Source organism: Sapajus apella, unplaced genomic scaffold (genome assembly GCF_009761245.1).
Source record: "Sapajus apella isolate SASKATOON/1434 unplaced genomic scaffold, GSC_monkey_1.0 scaffold154, whole genome shotgun sequence".
Lineage (NCBI taxonomy): Eukaryota > Metazoa > Chordata > Mammalia > Primates > Cebidae > Sapajus > Sapajus apella.
This window is the reverse complement of record NW_022437094.1, coordinates 1,390,643-1,408,559: the sequence shown is the minus strand read 5'-3', so window position 1 is coordinate 1,408,559 and position 17,917 is coordinate 1,390,643. Positions and strand designations below refer to the sequence as shown.

The 17,917-nt window shown below is 40.7% G+C and overlaps 1 protein-coding gene across 2 annotated transcripts in view; it reads right to left on the bottom strand.

The window, feature by feature from the left end:
- Positions 1 to 17,917, bottom strand: part of FAAH2 (fatty acid amide hydrolase 2) — a 286,150-nt gene that overhangs the window by 231,339 nt on the left and 36,894 nt on the right. For both annotated transcript variants that reach the window (XM_032266098.1, XM_032266099.1), the window contains exon 3: positions 14,830 to 14,966. In XM_032266098.1, the coding sequence (XP_032121989.1) occupies positions 14,830 to 14,966 (137 nt within the window). The remainder of the gene's footprint in view (positions 1 to 14,829; positions 14,967 to 17,917) is intronic.

Genomic DNA, 17,917 nt, shown 5'->3' with positions numbered 1-17,917 from the left:
AGAGACTCAGCAAGAAAAGAAAACTTCAGGCCAATATCCATGATGAACATAGATGAAAAAATCTTCAATAAAATACTGACAATCCGATTGCAACAGCACATCAAAAAGCTTATCCACCATAATCAAGTAGGCTTTATCCCGGGGATACAAGGCTGGTTCACCATATGCAAGTCTATAAACGTAATTCACCACATAAACAGAACCAAAGACAAAAACCACATGATTATGTCAATTGATGCAGAGAAGGCCTTTGACAAAATTCAACAGCACTTTATGCTAAAAACCCTCAATAAGATAGGTTTTGATGGAATGTACCTCAAAATAATAAAAGCTATTTATGACAAACCAACAGCCAATATCATACTGAATGGGCAAAAAATTGGAAGCATTCCCCTTGAAATGTGGCACCAGACAAGGATGCCCTCTCTCACCACTCCTATTAATATAGTGTTAGAAGTTCTAGCCAGAGCAATCAGGCAAGAAAAAGAAATAAAGGGCATTCAAATAGGAAAGGAGGAAGTCAAATTGTCTCTATTTGCAGACGACATGATTGTATATCTAGAAGACCCCATCGTCTCAGCCCCAAATCTCCTGAAACTGATAAGCAACCTCAGCAAAGTCTCAGGATACAAAATCAATGTGCAAAAATCACATGCATTCCTATACACCAATAACAGACTTAAAGAGAGTCAAATCAAGAACAAACTTCCGTTCACAATTGCCACAAAGAGAATAAAATACCTAGGAATACAACTAACAAGGAAAGTAAAGGACCTCTTCAAGGAGAACTACAAGCCACTGCTCAACAAAATAAGAGAGGACACAAACAGATGGAGAAACATTCCATGTTCATTGTTAGGAAGAATCAATATCGTGAAAATGGCCATACTGCCCAAAGTAATTTACAGATTCAATGCTATCCCCATCAAGCTACCAATGACCTTCTTTGCAGAACTGGAAAAAAACACCTTAACCTTCATATGGAACCAAAAGAGAGCCCACATAGCCAAGTCAATTGTAAGCAAAAAGAACAAAGCGGGAGCCATCACACTACCGGACTTCAAACTATATTACAAGGCTACAGTAATCAAAACAGCATGGTACTGGTACCAAAACAGAGATATAGACCAATGGAACAGAACAGAGGTCTCGGAGGCAACACAACATATCTACAACCACCTGAGCTTTGACAAACCAGACAAAAACAAGCAATGGGGAAAGGATTCCCTGTTCAATAAATGGTGTTGGGAAAGCTGGCTAGCCATGTGCAGAAAGCAGAAACTGGACCCCTTCCTGACACCTTACACTAAAATTAACTCCAGATGGATTAAAGACTTAAACATAAGAACTAACACCATAAAAACCCTAGAAGAAAATCTAGGCAAAACCATTCAGGACATAGGTGTAGGCAAGTACTTCATGACCAAATCACCAAAAGCATTGACAACAAAAGCCAAAATAGACAAATGGGACCTGATCAAACTCCACAGCTTCTGCACGGCAAAAGAAATAGTCATTAGACTGAATCAGCAACCAACAGAATGAGAAAAAATTTTTGCAGTTTACCCATCTGACAAAGGGCTGATATCCAGAATTTGCAAAGAACTAAAACAGATTTAGAAGAAAAAAACAAACAAGCCCATTAAAAAGTGGGCAAAGGATATGAACGGACACTTTACAAAAGAAGACATATACAAGGCCAACAAGTATATGAAAAAATGCTCATCATCACTGGTGATCAGAGAAATGCAAATCAAAACAACATTGAGATACCATCTCACCCCAGTTAGAATGGCGATCATTAAAAAATCTGGAGACAACAGATGCTGGAGAGGATGTGGAGAAATAGGAATGCCTTTGCACTGTTGGTGGGAGTGTAAATTAGTTCAACCATTGTGGAAGACAGTGTGGCGATTCCTCAAGGACCTAGAAATAGAAATTCCATTTGACCCAGCAATCCCATCACTGGGTATATATCCAAAGGAGTACAAATCGTTCTAGTATAAGGACACATGCACACGAATGTTCATTGCAGCAGTGTTTACAATAGCAAAGACCTGGAAGCAACCCAAATGCCCATTGACGATAGACTGGATAGGGAAAATGTGGCACATATACACCATGGAATATTATGCAGCCATCAAAAACGATGAGTTTGTGTCCTTTGTAGGGACATGGATGAACCTGGAAACCATCATTCTCAGCAAACTGACAGAAGAGCAGAAGATCAAACACTGCATGTTCTCACTCATGGGTGGGTGTTGAACAATGAGAACACATGGACACAAGGAGGGGAGCACTACACACTGGGGTCAGTTGGGGGGAAATAGGGGAGGGACAGTGGGGGGTGGGGAGCTGGGGAGAGATAGCAAGTGGAGAAATGCCAGATGTAGGTGATGGGGAGGAAGGCAGCAAATCACACTGCCACGTGTGTACTTATGCAACAACTTTGTATGTTCTTCACATGTATACAAAAACCTAAAATGCAATAAAATAAATTTAAAAAAAGAATAATCAAATGCCTGCAATAAAAAACGACAATGGGGTTATCAGCACAGATTCCAAGAAATTCAAACCTTCCTCAGAGATTATTACAAACAACTCTGTGCACATAAACTAGTAAACCTGGAAGAAGTGGGTAAATTCCTGGACACTTGCATCCTCCCAAGCTTAAACCAGGAAGAAGTTGAAACCCTGAGCAATAACAAGGTCCGAAGTTGAGAAAGCAATTAAGAGCTCACCACCCAAAGGAAGCCCAGGTCCTGAAGGGTTCACAGTCGAATTCTACCAGACATACAAACACGAGCGGGTACTATTCCTTCTGAAACAATTCCAAACAATCCAAAAAGAGGGAATACTTCCGAAATCATTTGATGAGACCAACATCATCCTGATACCAACCCAGCAGAGCAAGAGAAGAAAACTTCAGGCCAATATCCATGATGAACATAGATGAAAATATCTTCAAAAAAATACTGGCAAGCCGATTGCAACAGCACATCAAAAAGCTTATCCACCATGATGAAGTAGGATTCATCCCAGGGATGCAAGGCTGGTTCAACATACGTAAGTCTATAAATGTAATACATCACATAAACAGAACCAAAGACAAAAACCACACGATTATCTCAATTGATGCAGAGAAGGCCTTTGACAAAATTCAGCAGCCCTTTATGATAAAAATCGTCAATAAACTAGGTATTGATGGAACATATCTCATAATAATAAAAGATATTTACAACAAACTGACAGACAATAACCTACTGAATGGGCAAAAACTGGAAGCATTCCCTTTGAAATCTGACACTACACAAGGATGCCCTCTCTCAACACTCCCATTCAATATGGTACTGGAAGTCCTAGCCAGAGCAATCAGGCAAGGAAAAGAAATAAAAGGTATTCAAACAGGAAAGGAGGAAGTCAAATCGTATCTATTTGCAGACGACATGATTGTATATCTAGAAGACCCCATCATCTCAGCCCAATATCTACTGAAAATGATAAGGAACTTCAGCAAAGTCTCAGGATACAAAATCAATGTGAAAAAATCACAAGCATACCTATACACCAATAACAGACTTAAAGAGAGCCACATCAAGAACAAACTCCCATTTACAATTGCTACAAAGAGAATAAAACACCTAGAAATACAACTAACAAGGATCATAAAGGACCTCTTCAAGGAGAACTACAAACCACTGCTCAATGAAATACAAGAGGACACAAACGGACAAACACTCGATGTTCATGGTTAGGAAGAACCAATATAGTGAAAGTGTCCATACTGTCCAAAGTAATTTACAGATTCAATGTTATCCCCATCAAGCTACCAATGACCTTCTTCACAGAACAGGAAAAAACCACCTTAAACTTCATATGTAACCAAAAGGGAGCCCGCATAGCCAAGTCAATTCTAAACAAAATGAACAAACCAGAAGGCATCACACTACCGGATTTCAAACTATACTACAAGGCTACAGTAATCAAAACAGCGTGGTACTGGTAGCAAAACAGAGATACAGACCAACGGAAGAGAACAGAGTCCTCAGAGGCAACACAACACATCTACAACCATCCAATCTTTGACAAACCTGACAAAAACAGGTAATGGAGAAAGGAATCCCTGTTTAATAATTGGTGTTCAGAAAACTGGCTAGCCATGTGCAGAAAGCAGAAACTGGACTCCTTCTGACACAATAAAATTAACTCCAGATGGACTAAAGACTTAAACATAAGACCTAACACCATAAAAACCCTAGAGGAAAACCTAGATGAAACCATTCAGGACATAGGAGTAGGCAAGGACTTCATGAACAAAACACCAAAAAAGCATTAGCAACAAAAGCCAAAATAGGCAAATGGGACCTATTCAAACTCCACAGCTTCTGTACAGTAAAAAACACAGTCACTAGAGTGAATTGGCAACCAACAGAATGGGAAAAAATTTTTGCAGTCTACCCATCTGACAAAGGGCTAATATCCAGAACCTACAAAGAACTAAAACAGATTTACAAGAAAAAAGCCCATTCAAAAGTGGGCAAAGGATATGAACAGGCACTTTACAAAAGAAGACATACATGAGACCAACAAACATATGAAAAAATGCTCATCATCACTGGTCATCAGAGAAATGCAAATCAAAACCACATTTAGATATGATCTCGCACCAGTTAGAATGGTGATCATTAAAAAATCTGGAGACAACAGATGCTGGAGAGGATGTGGATAAATAGGACCACTTACACTGTTGGTGGGAGTGTAAATTAGCTCAACCATTGTGGAGGACAGTGTGGCAATACTTCAAGGACCTAGACAGAAATTCCATTTGACACAGTAATCCCATTACTGGGTATATGTCCAAAGGATTATAAATCATTGAACTATAAGGACACATGAACACAAATGTTTGTGTACAATAGCAAAGACCTGGAAGCAACCCAAATGCCCATCGATGATAGACTGGACAGGGAAAATGTGGCACATATACACCATGGAATATTTTGCAGCCATCAAAAACGATGAGTTCATGTCCTTTGTAGGGAAATGGATGAACCTGGAAACCATCATTCTCAGCAAGCTGACACAAGAGCAGAAGATCAAACACCACATGTTCTCGCTCATAGGTAGGTGTTGAACAATGAGAACACATGGACACAGGGAGGGGAGCATCACACACTGGGGTCTGTTGGGAGGAAATGGGGGGGGGACAGCAGGGGTTGGTGAGTTGGGGAGAGATAGCATTGGGAGAAATGCCAGATACAGGTGAAGGGAAGGAAGGCAGCAAATCACACCATCATGTGTATACCTATGCAACAATCTTGCATGTTCTTCACATGTACCCCAAAACCTAAAATGCAATTTAAAAAAGATTTGGGAAGGATTCCCTCTTTTTGGATTGTTTGGAATAGTTTCAGAAGGAATGGTATCAGCTCCTCTTTGTATGTCTCTAGAATTCGTCTGTGAACCCATCTGGACCTGGTGCTCCTTTATTGGTTGTTTATATATTTAGCATCATTAACTCTTCTTTTTGTATTGATCCTTTTACCATGATGTAATGTCTTTCCTTGTCTCTTTTGATTTTTGTCGGTTTAAATTCTATTTTATCAGAGACCAAGATTGCAACTCATGCTTTTTTTTTTTTCTCCTCTCCATTCGCTAGGTAAATCATCCTCCATCTCTTTTTGAGCCTAAATATATCCCTGCATGTGAGATGGGTTTCCTGGATACAGCACACTGATGGGTTTTGGCTTTTTATCCAATTTGCCAGTCTGTGTCTTTTGATTGGGACATTTAGCCCATTTACATGTAGAATCAATATTGTTATGTGTGAGTTTGATTCTGCCATTTTGATGTTAGCTTGTTATTTTGCCTTTTAGTTGATGCAGTTTCTTCGTTGTGTCACTGCCCTTTACTATTTGGTACGTTTTTGGAGTGGCTGGTACTGGTAGTTCCTTTCTGTTTAGTGCTTCTTTCAGAAGCTCTTGTAAAGCAGGCCTGGTGGTGATGAAATTTCTGAGTAATTGCTTGTTCGTAAAGGATTTTATTTCTCCTTCACTTATGAAACTTAGTTTAGATGGATATGAAATCCTAGGTTGAAAGCTTTTTTCTTTAAGTATGTTGAATATTGGCCCCCACTCTCTTCTGGCTTGTAGGGTTTCTGCTGAGAGATCTGCTGTGAGTCTGATGGGCTTTCCTTTGTGAGTGACCTGACCTTTCTCTCTGGCTGCCCTTAGCATTTTTTCCTTCATTTCAACACTGGTGAATCTGACGATTATGTGTCTTGGTGTTGCTCTTCTTGAGGAATATCTTTGTGGTGTTCTCTGTATTTCCTGGACTTGAATGTTGCCCTGGCTTGCTAGGTTGGGGAAGTTCTCCTGGATAACATCCTGAAGAGTGTTTCCCAGCTTGGATTCATTCTCTCCATCACATTCAGGTACACCTATCACACGTAGATTAGGTCTTTTCACATAATCACATATTTCTTGGAGGCTTTGTTCATTTCTTTTGACCCTTTTTTCTCGTATTGTGCCTTCTGATTTTATTTCATTGAGTTGATCTTCGACCTCTGGTATCCTTTCTTCTGCTTTGTCAATTCAATTATTGAAACTTGTGTATGCTTCACAAAGTTCTCGTCTTGTGTTTTTCAGCTCCATCAATTCACTTATATTCCTCTCTAAGCTGTTTATTCTCATTAGTATTTCATCAAACCTTTTTTCCAGGTTCTTAGTTTCTTTGCATTGTGTTAAAACTTGTTCTTTTAGCTCAGAGAAGTTTCTTATTATCCACTTTCTGACAGAAGTTTCAGTCAATTCATCAGACTCATTCTCCATTCAGTCTTGTTCCCTTTGTTGTTAGGAATTGTGATCCCATGGAGGAGGAGAGGCACTCTGGTTGGGGTGTTTTCATCCTTTTGGAGCTGGTTTCGTCCCATCTTCGTGGATTTATATACCTGTGTTCTTTGTATTTGGTGACTTTCAGGTGGAGTCTCTGAGTGGACACCCTGTTTGTTGCTGATGATGTTATTTCTTTCTGTTTCTTACTTTTCCTTCTAACAGTCAGGCCCCTCTCCTGTAGGACTGCTGGAGGTCCACTCCAGATCCTGCTTGCCTGGGCCTCAACTGCAGTGGCTGCAGAACAGTAAGGGTTGCTGCCAGTTTCTTCTTCTGTTATGTTTGTCCCAGAAGGATACCTGCCAGATGTCTGTCTGAGTTCTCCTTTATGAGTTGAATCTGGATATACAGGGGTCGGGGAGCTGCTTGAGGAGACAGTCTGTCCTTTATAGGAGCTCAAGTGCCGAGCTGTGAACTCCATTGTTCCATTCAGAGCTGCTGGGCAGGTACGTTTAAGCCTGCTGCAGCAGAACTCATAACGGCCTTTTATTTCCCAGGTGCTCTCTCCCTGGAAGATGGGACTTTATTTATAAGTTTCTGTAGTGGTACTGCCTTTTTTCAGGGATGCCATGCCCAGCGAGGAAGCAGCCTAGTCACAGTCTACCAGCAGAGATGTTGCTGAGCTGCTGTGGGCTCTGCCCAGCTGCTGTGTGAACTTCCCTGCAGTCCTGTTCATAGGAGTCTAGTTAGAACTGCCTCGGAAATGGCAGACTACCTCAGTAGTGGTGGATTTCTTTTGTAATGGTGGACACCCTTCTCCCACAGAGCTGGATCATCCCAGGTTCAGCTGTGCTTGCTTTGAAACTCTCTCTCCAGAGCATTTCAGATTCCTGGTCTTTCTGGTTGTGGGACCAGCCGTGCCTGATCACCTGGCTCCCTGCCTCTGACCCCTTTTCTTTAGTTGAATGGGCTATTCTGTTTCCTGGCTTTCCAGTCACCTGTTGAAACCATGCCCAGATTGCGCTGGGGGCTTGTGGTGCTTTTTCACCTGGGAATCTCCTGTCCTGGCTCCCTGTTTCAGTCCCCTTTTTTTCAGTTGAACAGGCCACTCTGTCTCCCAGGTGTTCCAGTCGCCAGTTGAAAAGATGCCCAGATTTGTGTGAGATTTTGGGCGGAGACCCACTGAGTTGGCTGAAACAGCCATGCTGGAAACTCGTGGCATGTTTTCACCCAGGAATCTCCTGGCCTGGCTCCCTATTTCAGTCCCCTTTTTATCAGTTGAATGGGTGACTACGTCTCCCAGGTGCTCCTGTCAACAGCTGAAATGGCGCCCGGGCCCATGTGAGTATTTTTTGTGTGTGTGTAGAGACCCGCCGTGCTGGCTGAAACAGCCAGATTGGAGACCCATGGTGCTCCTCTGCCCAGGAATCTCCTAGTCTGTGGGCAATAAATATCTGTCTGAAAATGCAGTGATCACTCACCCTCCGTGCTTTCACTGGGAGCTGCAATCTAGAGCTGCTCCTACTCAGCCATCTTGGATCGAGCCACTTTTTTTTTTTTTTTGACAAAATTTTGCTCATGTTGCTCAGGATGGAGTGCAATGGTGCGATCTCAGTTCACCGCGACCTCTGCCTCCCAGATTCAAGTGATTCTCCTGCCTCAGCCTCCTGAGTAGGTGGGATTACAGGTATGAACCAAAATGCCCGGCTAATTTTTATAATTTTAGTAAAGATGGAATTTCTCCATTTTGGTCAGGCTGGTCTCGAACTCCTGATCTCAGGTGATCTACCTGTCTCAGCCTCCCAAAGTGCTGGGATTAAAGATGTAAGCCACCACATCTGGTCAGTTCCTGTCTTTTCTTTGACACTTCCTTTCCAGTTTTTGAAAATAAAGCAGGAAATAATCTTCCCTGAAGATATTTGATAAAAATTCCTCCCGCCCCCCCCCAAAAAAAAACAGAAAGAAAAAAGTGTTTCCATTTCATTGTTAAAAATTTACTGCAGTTTGGTACCTGAGTTAGTTTAGCTGGCGAATGAGCTGATTGATGAGTTCACTTCAATAGTCAGGTGTGCCCATCTCCTTGAGGAAGCCCACTCTATTTTTGGTAGCATGAAGGGCCATTGAGAGGTGAAAGAGACACAAGAACCATGAGATCTCCTGGAAATGCTTCCCTGGGAAGGCAATTTCATGAATGAGGTCTTCCAAGCAAATGAGCCCAACCTTCCACAGGTGCTCCTCAATCACTGTGTTGTCTGTCAGAGGGATGGTCTTATTGTTGACTTTGGCTTGTCCACATTTCAAAATGAGTTCCCGTACAGAATTCAGATTTGTAAATCCCTAGATCACATAAGGTTCCATTTTATGCAGCATTTTTAGGTTCTGGGGGATGACTTTTAAAAAGACACCATGAAAATTTTTCTTTGGGTGAGGTCTTGCAATAGTTCTCTGAGCCAGTAAACTCACAACATGAATCCTTTTGATGCATATAACAGAGGCCAAGGAATGTTTATCTGGCAAATCCAAGGCAAGAGGTTTCACTTCTAGGTGGTTGAGATGCACATTGCCATGCTTCTGCTTCCAGGAATCGTGTAGAAATGACTCCAGTCACTTAAACCTGAGCCTTTTTCCTTTTCTCTGCTCCTTCTTTGCCAGAACTGCCTGCTTTGCCTGTGTGGCTTTGAGGGCTGAATAAGTCTGCCTCTTTTTCAGGAGATTTTCTGGAAACAAAGGGATTTTCTTTTTCTTTTTCTTTTTTTTTTTTTTTTTTTTTGGTTTGTATATACAGGTATTGATCGACTTATGACCTATGCAACTTATGACCATTCAACTTTACGACCACAATCGCTAGCCACGACTGCTCCGCTGTAGATTTTTGGAAACAATACAACATTTTGATGTGTATAAAGAATATCGCTACTGCCTGGGAGGCTGTGACAACAAAGTGCATGAATGACATCTGGAAAAATTGTGTTAAGCGCGATGTTAATGATTTTGATGGATTTGACAGTGAACATGAACTTGAAACGATTCGGGAAAAAATAGTAAAACTCGCTAAAGACCTTTCTTTGGAGTGTGAAATGGAAGATGTTGAAGAGTTGCTAGACAAAGAATCCGGAGAACTTACAAATGAAGAGCTAATCGAACTGGAAGAAGAAAGAGTGGTGGAAGAAGAAAGAAGAGAAGCAGAAAAAGAAGAGGAGGAGCCAGAAAGAAAGTTCACAACTAAGGGATTATCAGACGGTTTATCTTTACTGAATAAACTTCTTACACATTTCGAAGCAATGGACCCAAACATTGAACCATTTGCAAGGATTGAACGGATGGCACATGATGTGTTTCATACATATTGTGAAATTTATGAAGAAAAAAAGAAACATACAATTCAGACAAAGCTCACCATGTTTATGAAAAAACCAACTCCGGTAACCCCAACTGCTGCCACAGATGACGACATCAACTATCTGCAGCCAAGCACCAGTGGCCAACAAAATGCTTCGTACATGTTTATATATTTTGATATGTTTTGTAATTGGGAAAATGTTTCCTATGGTATTTTTACACCTGTATTTTGTATTTTTGTATGCACCTGTATTTTGTAATTTTGTATGTTTTGCAAATATTAAACCAGTTGTACTGGTAATGCAGTGTTTTACTTAAACGTGACGAATGTGAAAATAAGAAACAAAGTGGTGTAGAGGTGATACAAATGGCATAAAATGAACAAAGAAAATTATGATATATAACAATAATGAAAGAAAATTATGATAAAATATGACTTAAAGATTTTTATAACATCATTTCACAGTACTGTACATATAGTCTACTCAACTTATGACCAAATCGTGTTATGACCAGTCTGTCAGAACCAATCGTGGTCATAAGTTGAGCACTAGCTATATATTTATTTTTTAATTGCATTTTAGGTTTTGGGGTACATGTGAAGAACATGCAAGATTGTTGCATATGTACACACGTGGCAGTGTGATTTGCTGCTTTTGCTCCACCTTCTTTCTAGTGTTGCAGCTACTGATTTATGCCTTAATTTCAATGTTTAGCTAGGAGTTCTTTTATAAGAAAGTTGTTTAATTTCCATGTATTTGTGTAGTTTTCAGAGATCTTGATGTTGATTTCTATTTATGTTTCACTCTGGTCCAAGAGAGTGTTTGGTAAGATTTAATATTTTAATTTATTGAGACTTGAAGTAGGACTGACCATGTAGTGTATGTTCCATTGAATGTATATTCCATGGTTGTTGGGTGGGGCATTTTGTAGCTGTCTATTAAGTGCAATTGGTCAAGTTGTTGAGATGAAGCCCTGAATTTCTTTGTTCGTTTCCTGCTTCAATAATCTGTCTAACACTGTCAGATGGGTTTTGAAATCTCCTAATATTATTGTGTAGCTGTCTAAGAATTTTCTTATGTTATGAAGTTTTTTTCTGTGAATCTGAGTGCTCCAATGTTGGATGCATACATGTTTAAGATGGGTCAGTCTTCTTGTTGAATTAAAACCTTTATCATTTTATGATGCCTTTCTTTGTCTTTCCTCATTGTTGCTGCTTTAAAAATTTATTTTATATGATAAAAAGAATAGAAAATCCTGCTCTTTTTTGTTTTTTGTTTACATGATGGATCTTTGTACATCCTTTCACTTTGAGCCTGTGAATGTCATTACATGTGAGATGGACCTCTCAGAGACCACAGATGGTTGGGTCTTGTTTTTTCATCCAGCCTGACATTCTTTTTTTTTTTAGACAGAGTCTCATTCTGTCATCCAGGCTGGAGTGCAATGGTGCAATCTCAGCTCACTGCAACCTCCACCTCCCAGATTCAAGCAATTCTCCTGCCTCAGCCTCCTGAGTAGCTGAGATTACAAACACACACCACCACGTCCAGCTAATTTTTGTGTTTTGTCTTTTATTTTGTCATTTTAGTAGATGGGGTTTCACCATGTTGGTCAGGCTGTTCTGAAACTCCTGACCTCATGATCCACCTGCCTTGGCCTCCAAAAGAGCTGGGATTACAGGCATGAGCCACCATGCCTGGCCAACACTCTGCCTTTTAATTGGGAAATGTAGCTCATTTATATTCAAGGTTAGTATTGATACATGTGATTTTATTCAAGTCATGCTATTAGCTGTTTGCTATACAGTCTTGATTGCACAGTTGTTTTATAGTTCATGAAAGCTATAAGCTTGAGTGTTTCTGTGATAGCTGGTGTCACTCTTTGAATCCATGTTTAGCACTTCCTTAAGGTTGGTCTAGTTGAAAAATATTCTCTCAGCATTTTCTTGTCTGAGAAGAAATTTATTTCTCCTTCATTTATGAGGCTTATTTGTGAGGATATGAAATTCTTGGATGGAATTTCTTGTCTTTAAAGATGCTGAAAATAGACCCCCAATATCTTCTGGTTGCTAAGTTTTCTGCTGAGAGTTCTACTGCTTGCCTGATGGAGTTCCCTCTGTATGTAACTAAACCCTTCTCTCTAGCTGCCTTTAAGAGAGAGAGAGAGAGAGAGAGAGAGAGAGTGTGTGTGTGTGTGTGTGTGTGTGTGTGTGTGTGTGTGTGTGTGTGTGTGTGTGTGTTTGCATTGAACTTGGTGAATCTGATTACTATGTTCCTTGGGGATGGTCATCTTATATAGCATGTGACCACCATTATCTGTACCACTTTGATTTGCATGTCAACCTTTTCACCAAGGTTGGTGTCAGCCTCTTCACTTCAAATATATTTTCCAAGTTTATTATTCTCTTTCCTTCTCTCTCGAGAATGCTGACAAGTCATAAGTTTGGTTTCCTTACATCATTCCATATTTCTTGGAGGTTTCATTCATTTTTCTAATTTCTTTTTTCTTTATTTTTTGTGTGATTGAGGTGATTTGAAAAAACAGTATTCAAGCTCTGAGATTCTTTACTCAGTTTGGTCTATTCTGCTGCTAATACTTCCAATTGTATTATGAAATTCTCATAGTGAGTTTCTAAGTTCTAGAAGCTCTGTTTGGTTGTTTCCTAAAGGCCCATTTCATGTCTCATCTCTTGGGTCATTTCACTGAATTCTTTGGATTCCTTGGATTACAACTTTCTCCTGAATCTCAATAAGTTTCACTGACACCCAGATCCTGAAGTCTATGTCATCTCAGTCATTTGAGACTCGTTAAAAACTATTTCTGGGGAGCTATTGGACTTGTTCTGAGGTCAACAGGGACACTCTGGCTTTTTATATTTCTAGAGTACTTGCACTGATTTGTTCTAATCTTTGAAGATTGTTATTTCTGTAACTGTGGTGTAAGTTTAGTATAGTTAGTTGGCTATGTTTGTGGACTCTTTCAGAAGGCCAGTGTTCTGTATAGAATCTTTATGTGTGTTTGAATTCTTTCACTTGGTTTCACAGGTGTACATATTGGTAGGATGATTGATTGGTGGTGTAATTTGGGCTGCAATCCAGTAGATGAAGCATAAGAGTAATGGCTGGTAGCTAGGTTAATACCAAGTTGTGCAGTTCTTTTGTATGTCCTTTAATATGTGGGCATGTCCTTGAGTTGGGAGAACAGAAAGAGACAGCACTCCCCTCACCAGATCTGCTCCTGAGATTTGGAAGAGCCCCTCTGAACAGTGGTGCTGCACTGGCATTTCTTTTGTTAGCTGTTCTGTACCACCAGCCCTCTCAGGAAGAGGCTGAAGCAGAGAGATACACCACACACTATGGACGCACCCTGTGGAGGGAGGCATGCCCATCTCACCTGGCCCAGGAAACCATGCATCTCTCCCTCTCAGTGTTCTATGAGTGGGAGCTGCTCCCCTGCTTTGATACTGTCCACAGATCTCTGTTCCTTGCTCTCTAGTAGCATACTGCAACCCTGGGTGCACCTTGCTGTCCCTTAGCTGGGGTTCAGCTCTAGCTATGCTAGGGGATCCAATATGATCCAGGCTAGCCAGGAAAGTACTTAGGTGCATCAATACACTGAGGTTGGGTGACAGGGGCTGTTATGTGAAACTGCTCCTACAAAGCAGCTAGGCATGGATGCTGGGAGGGGCTGCCAGGCAGGAAAGCTTGCAGGGCCAATGCACCTCAGTCCCATGGGGAAGCTGGTCCTGCTCTCTACTGGCTCATAGGTCACTCCGGCCAGCACATCCTTGGAGGAATGGGAAGACCTGGGGATTGATGTCTGTGGGTGCTCTCAGCTAAAGCTGCCCAGAGAACCAAAAGCTTCCAGGCTCCAAACCCTCTGAAGGTCCATCTCTGCCTGCTCTCTACCAGATCTTCCTGCCAGCTCATACACCCAGAGGGGACAAGGGTTTCCCTATAGCTAGGATCCCAGAGGTTCCCGGTGAACATGACGCCGCAGTTCCCTCACTAACCCCTTTCCCAGGAGCCATTTAAGGCCAGGCTTCAGTTATTGATTTTACATCTTTCTTTTCAAATATACTTGCTGAAAGCCATACATTTCCCTGTAAGTGCTAATATATCTACATCCCATAAGTTTTGTTATATTATCATAATTTTTCTTTCAGTTCAAAAGTTTCCTTGTGATTTATTTCTTTGACCCATGGGTTATTTTAAAGTATGTCATTTACTTTCCAAATATTTCAGATTTTCATTTACTGTTGACGCTAGCAAGATGTTACAAAATAAGAACTGTTTCAAAGAGAAAGCACAGGTATTTATCAGAATCCAAGTTTGGCTTTAGCCAAACTACTTTAAAGACATAAGCCTCAATTTTCTTATTTGAAATATAAGGTCAATAATACTATTCTTATAAGTTGGCTGTGAGGATTAATAGGTACTGATCATAGTGCCCCCATATGCCACATAGAGCTAACAGAGAATTGCCATTATTATTTCTTTTTCCAATGCAACTTGCTGAATAGATTCTCTCATTTTAAAAGTGAAGAAGCAGCATGAGTTAGTCCTTCACCTTTATAACATCCTTTTTAGTTTATAATTTTAGAAAATGTAGCCACTTGTGAGTTAAACTCATGTGGCCAAAAATAAGAGAATAGTACCTTGCAGCTGGAAAGCTTCCTTGACTGTGAAAGGAACTCCAAGGAAGGGCCATTTCTTTTCCAGGCTGGCTTCATCTTCCTGCCTCTCTGCAAGCTTTTGATCTACAGCATGAGCCTCCTTCATCGCCTCCTCAAATCTAAGAAGAAATAAAACAATGCAACTTTACGTAAACAAGTCACCTGACCAAATTTATTAAAAGAATATCATATTAGTATGTTAATGTGTCATCAACATATTTTCCCCATTTATTTTATTGCATTTTAGGTTTGGGGGTACATGTGAAGAACATGCAAAATTGTTGCATAGGTACACACGTGGCAGTGTGATTTGCTGCCTTCCTCCCCATCGCCTGCATCTGGCATCTCTCCCCTTGCTATCCCTCCCTCTCCCCAGCTCCCCACCCCTGACCGTCCCTCCCCTATTTCCCCCCAACTGACGCCAGTGTGTAGTGCTCCCCTCCCTGTGTCTATGTGTTCTCATTGTTCAACACCCGCCTATGAGTGAGAACATACGGTGTTTGATCTTCTGCTCTTCTGTTGGTTTGCTGAGAATGATTGTCTCCAGGTTCATCCATGTCCCTACAAAGGATACAAACTCATCGTTTTTGATGGCTGCATAATATTCCATGGTGTACACGTACCACATTTTCCCTGTCCAGTCTATCATCGATGGGCATTTGGGTTGGTTCCAGGTCTTTGCTATTGTAAACACTGCTGCAATGAACATTTGTGTGCATGTGTCCTTATAGTAGAACGATTTGTAATCCTTTGGATATATACCCAGTAATGGGATTGCTGGGTCAAATGGAATTTCTATATCTAGGTCCTTGAGGAATCGCCACACTGTCTTCCACAATGGTTGAACTAATTTACACTCCCACCAACAGTGTAAAAGTGTTCCTATTTCTCCACATCCTCTCCAGCATCTATTGTCTCTAGATTTTTAATGATCGCCATTCTAACTGGCCTGAGATGGTATCTCAATGTAGTTTTCATTTGCATTTCTCTATGACCAGTGATGATGAGCATTTTTTCATGTTTGTTGGCCTTATGTAAGTCTTCTTTTGTAAAGTGTCTGTTCATATCCTTTGCCCACTTTTCAATGGGCTTGTTTGTTTTTTTCTTGTAAATCTGTTTTCGTTCTTTGCAAATTCTGGATATCAGCCCTTTGTCAGATGGGTAAATTGCAAAAAAATTTTTCCATTCTGTTGGTTGCCGATTCACTCTAATGACTGTTTCTTTTGCTATGCAGAAGCTGTGGAGTTTGATTAGGTCCCATTTGTCTATTTTGGCTTTTGTTGTCAATGCTTTTGGTGTTTTGGTCATGAAGTACTTGCCTACACCTATGTCCTGAATGGTTTTGCCTAGATTTTCTTCTAGGGTTTTTATGGTGTTAGGTCTTATGTTTAAGTCTTTAATCCATCTGGAGTTAATTTTAGTGTAAGGTGTCAGGAAGGGGTCCAGGTTCTGCTTTCAGCACATGGCTAGCCAGTTTTCCCAACACCATTTATTAAACAGGGAATCGTTTCCTCATTGCTTGTTTTTCTCTGGTTTGTCAAAGCTCAGATGGTTGTAGATATGTTGTGTTGCCTCCGAGACCTCTGTTCTGTTCCATTGGTCTATATCTCTGTTTTGATACCAGTACCATGCTGTTTTGATTACTGTAGCCTTGTAGTATAGTTTGAAGGCCGGCAGTGTGATGCCTCCCGCTTTGTTCTTTTTGCTTAGAATTGACTTGGCTATGTGGGCTCTCTTTTGGTTCCATATGAAGTTTAAGGTGGTTTTTTTCCAGTTCTGCGAAGAAGGTCATTGGTAGCTTGATGGGGATAGCGTTGAATCTGTAAATTACTTTGGGCAATATGGCCATTTTCACGATATTGATTCTTCCTAACCATCAACATGGAATGTTTCTCCATCTGTTTGTGTCCTCTCTTATTTCATTGAGGAGTGGCCTGTAGTTATCCTTGAAGAGGTCCTTTACGTTCCTTGTTAGTTGCAGTCCTAGGTATTTTATTCTCTTTGTGGCAATTGTGAATGGAAGTTTGTTCTTGATTTGGCTCTCTTTAAGTCTGTTATTGGTGTATAAGAATGCTTGTGATTTTTGCACATTGATTTTGTATCCTGTGACTTTGCTGAAGTTGCTTATCAGTTTCAAAAGATTTGGGAGCCGGGCACGGTGGCTCAAGCCTGTAATCCCAGCACTTTCGGAGGCCGAGGCATGTGGATCACGAGGTCAAGAGATGGAGACCATCCTGGTCAACATGGTGAAACCCCGTCTCTACTAAAAATACAAAAAACATTAGCTGGGCATGGTGGCACATGCCTGTAATCTCAGCTACTCAGGAGGTTGAGGCAGGAGAATTTCCTGAACCCGGGAGGCGGAGGTTGTGGTGAGCTGAGATCGCGCCATTGCACTCCAGCCTGGGTAACAAGAGTGAAACTCCATCTCAAAAAAAAAAAAAAAAAAAAAAAAAAAAGAGAGACATTTGGGGCTGAGACGATGGGGTCTTCTAGATATACAATCCTGTCATCTGCAAATAGAGACAATTTGACTTCCTCCTTTCCTATTTGAATGCCCTTTATTTCTTTTTCTTGCCTGATTGCTCTGGCTAGAAATTCTACCACTATATTGAATAGGAGTGGTGAGAGAGGGCATCCTTTTCTGGTGCCACATTTCAAGGGGAATGCTTCCAGGTTTTGCCCATTCAGTATGATATTGGCTGTTGGTTTGTCATAAATAGTTTCTATTATTTTAAGATACATTCCGTCAATATCTAGCTTATTAAGAGTTTTTAGCATAAAGGCCTGTTGAATTTTGTCAAAGGCTTTCTCTGCATCAATTGAGATAATCATGTGGTTTTTGTCTTTGGTTCTCTTTATGTGGTGAATTACGTTTATAGACTTGTGTATGTTGAACCAGCCTTGCATCCCCGGGATAAAGCCTACTTGATCATGGTGGATAAGTTTTTGATGTGCTGTTGCAGTCGGCTTGTCAGTATTTTATTGAAGATTTTTTCATCTATGTTCATCATGGATATTGACCTGAAGTTTTCTTTTCTTGCTGAGTCTCTGCCGGGTTTTGGAATCA